Genomic DNA, 8,291 nt, shown 5'->3' on the forward strand with positions numbered 1-8,291 from the left:
CATTCTACCCATTGCCAAGTAGGTAGGTATATTCTTTAGTTATAAGATGTTTATAAACGAAATTAACGAGATAGGTTTGCAAAAAAAAAAGATAAGCATATTGCTTGTTGAAAATTGAAACATCTATTGAAAATATTTTCACAGAACGGTAAATGAAGTAGGTAGCGTAGCGTAGATACCTACACAATGCAATATTTATACAGCAATTTAAATTTAAACCCCAGCTATTGATATTTGATACCCTATAAGGTTGTTACCTTCTCAAATAACACAAAAAGGATATTATTTTTAAATGAGCTTCGAGCATTATTGCGGTCGAGGTTCCTACTCAATGTTATTTTATTCATAAGCAATACAAACTTTATTCTGAGTTCCCGAAAATGTGATCTACCAAAAATAAATTTTATCACAGGCAACTTTCATAACTTTTATTATGTCTAGCAAGTTTTGGATAATATATTAAGAGGTTTAAGTTTGAGATTTTTTTTCCCAATAATCAAAGTTCCTTATGAATTTTCTAAATTCTAAGACAAATTTTTTGTAAATACTAAATTACCTAGAAATTTATCTCGCCCTAGTGATTGCCCCGTTATTCGCTAAATTTTTACTTTTACAACATAAAACGTTTTTTCGTTGTGATTCAATATTTATATTTTCGCTTTTTAAGTCTATATGTTTTTTGTTTTTTTTTTTTTTTATGTATGTACACCGATTACTTACTCCGAGGTTTCTGAACCGATTTACGTGATTCTTTTTTATTCGATGCGGGATGGTGTCGAATTGGTCCCATAAAAATTTTATTCGGATAGGCCCAGTAGTTTTTATTTTATGAGCATTTTTGTCTGTATTTGTAAAAGTTTGAAGTCGGTTGTTTTTAACGCAGTTATTCAGTTAATTATAGTTTTTAATTTCAGCTTATATCTACTCCTTCTCAGCCAGTTACAAGTTGCATGCAAAGTTGCATCATTGCATGGTCATCGTACCTATAGGTACAGGTCGTGTCAAGTAAAAAGAACGCTGACGGTTAAGCTGCGCATTGGCGATTTATCGGTCTATTTGGTGTTATGAGGTGGAATAAGAATAACAAATAGGTAGTTGCGAAGCCACGATTCGCGAGCCTAGTTCAAAAATAAAATAATCGGCACATAGCTTCCGTGCAAAACTCGATCCATGCGCAAACACACCCCATCACTTTCATCCAGCGTTCTTTTTACGTGACGCGTATTATACACGACTACTTTTTAAGAGAGCTACGGTCAATCGGTCGATAGAAAATCTTTTGCGCCTTCGTTGAAAATCTTCAAAAACGGAATTATTCAAAATTCAAATCATAAAAGAAAACTAGAGCCACAATCCAAAGCCGATTTTTAAAAAGTCGATTTTTTTTTTTTAATAATAGTCAGGTATTTCAACTCCAGTCCAGTGCTTATATAAAATGTAAAATGAAGTACCTATATATGTATTTATTAGACAAAGAATTGAATATCAAAAATAATATTTTCTTCGAAGTTTCGTTTTATTTTAAAGTTTTACTTCATAGAGTCGCAGTAACGGAACGTAAAAAGAACATCATTCACATGACATTTCATGACGTTCTGACTTCTGTCAGTGTCATGTCTATTTCAAGACGCAAAATAAAAAATGACTTATCGTTGTTTTCGTTTTTTATATTGAAATAAGTTGTAAAGTTGATTATTCACTTGAAATCATAAAAAATTTCACTAATCATTTGAAACATTGTCAATAAGTGACGAAACAATTACTAATTTTTATAATATTATAGTGATTTGGGTTGAATTAATCGTATACCTATTGAAGTACACTCCCTTGTTCTAAGTATAGTGTTCATTATTTATATTTATCTCTTAATAGAAAATGGATTGCGTTACCACGTTAAAGATCCTGGTAATTGGTGAAAGTGGCGTTGGAAAATCCTGGTGAGCAATAGTTTACAGACTTACAAACTTATAAACTAATGTCAAGCAAAGTTGAGTCATTGCTTCAAGGGTAGTTTCATTTCAAGGAAATATTGTTGCGTTATATTTCTATCATAGTATTTTTGTTAGTATTTGTGGTAACAAATGGTATGTTTTTAGAACTTCTTTACTTCATAAGTATGTATTATTCACCACAACAGCGAATTAGTGAACCATAGTTAATTTATAATTACTATCTATTTCTTTTATTATTTTCTTAATGCATGCACTCTAGAAATTACTAGAAATTTGAATTTGTCCACATACACAACATCCATACTAATATTATAAATGCAAAAGTAACTCTGTCTGTCTGTCTGTTACTCAATCACGCCTAAACTATGGAACCAATTTTCATGAAATTTGGTATGGAGATATTTTGATACTCGAGAAAGGACATAGGCTACTTTTTATCCCGGGAAAATGACACAATCCCGGAAATCCCACGGGAACGGGAACTATGCGGGTTTTTCTTTTATTGCGCGGGCGAAGCCGCGGGCGGAAACCTAGTACTATATAAGTGGGTAAGCAAACCAAGACTCGCAAAACTTGTATCAAACACTTATCTTTGTACCAATGAGATTCTAAAATACTACAATTTTTATTGATATTCACAGACTGTAATGTAATAATTAATTCTAAAATTCAATTCTTGACCTGTTCGAATAAGGTCAAGAACTATGTCTATTTATTTATTGCATATTCAAGTAAATATATGTGTTGAAGCCAATCAATATTGTAATCAGCGTACTTAGTACCTAATGCGCAATTAATGTTTAATTAAACTCAAAATATATAACTTTTATTCAACTACAAATATTATGCACTAGCTTTCCACCCACGGCTTCATCTGCTTTGCCTAAAACATAATAAATTATAATATACTAAAGATTTATACTGTATAGTGATTTATGTTTTGCACTGTTTCATTTTTCCTTCAACTTTGACATAACTTGAAGATCAAAGTCCAAATCAGCGAGCTATTCTCAAGTTTAAATAAGACAAACAAACAACTGATTTTTATATAGATTAATTCTATAACAGACTCTATATTTTAGTATCATCTTAGCGTTCACAACAGGCGACTACAATGCATCGTTTCCAGCGACTATCGGAGTTGATTACAAATGTAAGGTTATGGAAGTTAACGGACTTAAAGTGAAACTCGGGATATGGGATACAGCTGGCCAGGAACGATACAGGACACTTACAAATAGCTTTTATAGGTAAGGAGATATTTCTTTAAATGGAATGGATATATGGATATTTGTTAAATGGAAAGTTATAGATGATGAAGAAAGTTGCAAAATATTGAAATGTATGAGAAATATTTTCATTCTGATAAATTTGTATTAGTTCTTTAGGCTCAAAATATCAATATTGGGTTATCAACTAGAATATTTCTCTGGAGTAATTAAATTTATATCACACCAAAAACATTTTATACTTACTTCTACTTCCTTGACTACAAGCAAAGATAGGAAATAAATGTACATATTTCATAATAATATTGCTTTTAACTACTTAATTAATAAGATTTGGTTCAATTTATAACAAAAAATTGTTTCCAAACATTTTTTTATAAAAATATAGTTTCTCAAACACCATTTTTTTGTTTTAGAGATGCTCACGGTGCGATATTAGTGTATGATGTGTCAGAACCAAAAACCCTAGCGAAGTTAAATGAATGGGTTGAAGAGTTACAAGTGTATTCCACAAAGAAGAATATTGTTTGTCTCGTTGTTGGAAATAAGATTGATAAGGTATTTAGGTTTTTTTTTACATTTTTGTATAACTTGTCATAACTGATGAACATTATAAATGATTAGATGCATTTAAGAAGACAATATTATTATGATCTGTAAAGTGTTGTAACAAAAAACTCGAGGACTGCCGCGGTAAAACTATTGCATAGCATCGCTCTGCCGGTTGGAATGGGGGGTGTTAGGTTTTTTCGTTATGGAATTTTTACATTCGGTCGCCGCGCTCAAGGCCCGCGATAGAAGGCTATGCAATAGATCAAAATAAATGTTTTTTTTTTGTTATTAATTTTTTAATAGAATGTCTCTCCATAACTTAATAACTAAATTTTTTCACCAGTATATATATTATAATTTGTAGATTAAAATTGTTGTCTGTACCTGTATCAGTTGTTATTTAAGTTAACAAGAAGTACAATTTTCCAATATTATAGTTAAAAGTAATATTTTCAGTTAAATATTTTTTATTTCTATATGATTTAGACCCGCGTAGTACCAAGAGAAGCTGGGCAGGCGTTCGCACAAAAACACAGAATGCTATTTATAGAAAGCAGCGCTAAGACACAGGAAGGCATCAATCTGGCATTTGAAGAATTGGTTCAAAAGGTTAGGTTTATTATTTAACTGTCTTAAATAATTTATAAGTAATTTATTGTTTTTACAGTTTGTAGTGTACCCTTAATATTTTGAGATTTTTTTTTATTTGCAAATGTTGTTTTCTAATTTAAAAGAATGCATTTTATTTTTAACCATTTTTAATACATTTACTTATAATTTTTTGATTCAAAACCATGAAAGTATTTGAAATGGTTTTCATATTATTCCACCTAAGTAATTGAACAATTTGGGACTTATTCAGCTATCATCATGAAGAAAAATATTTTTTATTTTTATTTTATGTATTTTTTAATTCATATTTTTTATAGATCATAGAAACACCAGGTCTGTGGGAGTCCACTGGGTCTTCGTCAAATATTCGCATATCAAACGAGGAGAGGAGACAGCAAGAGCAGTCGTGTTATGATTACACATGTTCCATTTAATAGCGGTCCGCCATTTTGTTTTTGAGATTTCGTACGTTTTAACAAGATTGCGACTTAGAGGCTATGTGAGTGGGGTTAGAAAATAGCGTGCACTTGTACATTACGGGAAATACAAAGTGTTTTTAATATCATACCATATATATAGGAGTTTTTTTTTAATTGTTTTAATTTACCAGCATTACAATTTTAAAAGGGCAAATAATATTATAGAATTTAATGTTCTTAAAACATGATATATTGATATGATAATAAAAAAAGTCTATTTTATGATGAAACGCACGAAACGCATATTACATAAAAATTGTACTAATATAGAGAATGAATTGACACGAAATATTTCATTTCATTCCATGCATTCATTTGTTCATTTTTAAAATGCGTCACCTGTTATGGAGAAAGTAAAATAATTTTCACACTATCATGCATGAATCGTACTTGCCCTAAATTAATTTTTACTCTTAAAAATGCGCAATTCATTATCTGTCTATGTAAAATTTGCACCAATAATAATATAGATAAAATTGTAAATAAAATATTGAACCGAAATGAAGATTGTTTTTTCAAATAATATGATATCTGTGTTTAATAATATTTTCTTCTGTGTAGACATTTTTTATTATCATTATTTCTTAGCATGCGTCACTGGTTGCCTTTTTAGTTGCATAGGATTATAAAACTCTATGATTATATTATTTGCCTATTTTTAATGATGTTTTAGATGTTTTAATCACTTTGGGCCATCAGTTGAACATGTGGTATAACTTAGTACCTATTTAATACATTTATGTTTCAAATTGTATGCGTGGAAAAACTGTGCAGCACTTTATGTTTACACATAGCCTTAATACAATAATCTGATTGCGTCAAAAATAATGTCACGACGTTGCCGCTCCGTAACCGACTATGAAGCGACAACGTCGCGTACGCCGCTCGTCATGCGTTCATACTACGTAGTGGCAACGTCGTTTCATGTTTACACCGTGCGGCACAGCAACGGTGCGTCAATCGCTCGTCATGCATATTTTGTCGTGAAGAACGGCAACGTCGCGTCACCCGCTCGCCATGCGTTTGTCACGCGGGGCGGCAACGTCGGGTCAGCCGCTTGTTACGCCTTTGTCGTGCGGAGAGGTAATGTCGATTCAACCGGTCGTCATGTAGAAATAGTTATGATTGTTTCTACGTAAGATGCAAGCATTCGTTTTGCAAACGTCAATTGACAAAAGCTTGCGCATGACGTCGATTTATGAGGCTTTAAAATCATATTGTGCGTCACAGTAACACTTAGTACATTATTAAAATAAAGCAAATAAGTAGCATGACAAAAATATGTCCAAAACAAGTCCAAAACCTATCGAGTTAAAAGCTGTTACTCGAAACATTCCTCCATTTACAACCCCTTTTGTCGCACTTGGATAGTAACACAAACATGGGTATTAGTTAATTGGGAAAATAGATGAATCGATTACATTTTATATCATAATATAATTAGGTATGTTGTGTATATTTATATCATTTTATGTTGAATGTTTTACATTTTGCACGACAACCATGCGAAATAAAATATATAAAGACTCAAAGTACAATACGAGTAAGTTCTGTCTCTTTCTTACTCAAGGAGTTCTATATTACTGTCCCTATCGGCACGTCGGATTCGGATTATGCATGATACATATATGTGATATTTTGTAATTGCTTTTGTAAATAAAATGTAATAAATTTTTATTCACTTAATGTTAGCCGAAATCAATAAATGCCTATTTATATGAAATTTGTTTTTTTATTTCTTGAATAGGTAATAATAATTCACACATACCGTCATCGTCCATCGTACCTACATCGCAGTCGAAATTTCTGAGATAGGTAACAAACAAAAGAAATACGGTCGAATTGTGAACCTCCTTTTTTGAACTCGATTGATAACTATCCAAGCGTGAAGTAGGTAAGCAAGTATTTATGTGTTAGACGTAGTTAGTTTCTCAAGAATATGTACTTATTGCTAAAGAAAAAAGATATAGGTCAACTGCGTAGGACGAAAAACGACGGCTGCTGAGAATCACTACAGAACTATATACCTAAATAGTAAGTAATATATTATGTATAATAGGTACCTAGTTAGAACTATATAATATTATTGAGGTGAAAAATTGTTCTACTGCTATACAAAAATGTAGGTAACTATATTAAACAAGAAAGTTATTTTTGTTTCCGATCACTGATGTAAGCATAATAATTTAGCGCTCCATCTTAGGCCACATCTCAGCTTAGCATCAGGCGAAATCGTGGTATATCTACACTAATATTATAAAGAGGAAAACTTTGTTTGTTTGATTGTAATGAATAGGCTCATAAACTAGGTACTGGACCGATTTTAAAAATTCTTTCACCATTCGAAAGCTACATTATCCACGAGTAATATAGGCTATATAATAAAATAATTATCACGCTAAGACCAACAGGAGCGTAGACACGGGGGTGAAACTGCGCGGCACAGCTAGTCATAAAATAAAATAATATACTTACTTACTTATAATATAATATCAATTAGGTATTGATAATACTTCTCTGTTTTACGTACATATGTTTTAGTACGTACCTATTTACCTATCTGGAAACTTTCTTACTTTATTCACTGCACTTTCCACGTAATTAAATTCTTATCTTTACAGTAGTAAACAGCTTCTGGCGATAGCTTTGCCCTCTGTGTAATTATTGTGCATTTAAGAATTTACCTACTTCCTAAAGAATTCAATACATTTTTTTCATTTTATTTGAAGCCTCGTCATCCCCTTATAGGGCTATCTGTGCCGCGCAGTTTCACCCGCGTGGCTCCGCTCCTGTTGGTCTAGCGTGATAATTTATTATAATATAGCCTATATTACTCGTGGATAATAAAGCTTACCGCCCGCGGCTTCGCCCGCTTTGTCTAAAACCTAATAAATTATATACTAAAACCTTCCTCTTGAATCACTCTATCTATTAAAAAAAACCGCATCAAAATCCGTTGCGTAGTTTTAAAAAATTAAGCATACAAAGGGACATAGGGACAGAGATGAGAGAACGCGACTTTGTTTTATACTATGTATATTATTATTAATGTAATATTGTTTATTAACTGTGTCTTTGATTATTATGAAGTGGGCGTAGAAACGCGTAGAACAAGACGAAGTTGGAAGCCAAATTTTAGGACTCAAGAGAAAATAATTTGAGCTTTGTTCCCATAACAACGTAGTTTTTAATAAATGGGAATTTCGTTTTACATCAATAGTATTCTTAAAATACTTTTATGAACTTAGCATTATTTTCTAAAGATGTAGTTAGATGTGTAGGTAAGTATCTTTTTTCCTTAAATTTTCATTCGTAAGTACTATAAACAAAAAAGAGTTCATTTATTAGTTATTACATACACAATTGTATTAGTAAGTGGGTATAGCATCACACAAAATCACATAATCGATACAAAATCCAATTCCCAAAACATTCCTTGCCAATAACACTTAGGTACGCCATAATAT

The 8,291-nt window shown here is 31.6% G+C and overlaps 1 protein-coding gene across 1 annotated transcript; it reads left to right on the top strand.

The window, feature by feature from the left end:
• The first annotated feature begins 1,623 nt into the window (after positions 1 to 1,623).
• Positions 1,624 to 6,547, top strand: LOC123695037 (ras-related protein Rab-18-like). Its single transcript, XM_045640726.1, has 5 exons — positions 1,624 to 1,937; positions 3,035 to 3,202; positions 3,598 to 3,739; positions 4,220 to 4,342; positions 4,663 to 6,547. Exons 1-5 carry the CDS (start codon positions 1,876 to 1,878, stop codon positions 4,777 to 4,779), a joined length of 612 nt encoding a protein of 203 aa, XP_045496682.1. The 5' UTR covers positions 1,624 to 1,875; the 3' UTR covers positions 4,780 to 6,547.
• Positions 6,548 to 8,291: the final 1,744 nt, after the last annotated feature.

The sequence above is a fragment of the Colias croceus genome, chromosome 10 (assembly GCF_905220415.1).
Source record: "Colias croceus chromosome 10, ilColCroc2.1".
Classification (NCBI taxonomy): Eukaryota; Metazoa; Arthropoda; class Insecta; order Lepidoptera; family Pieridae; genus Colias; species Colias croceus.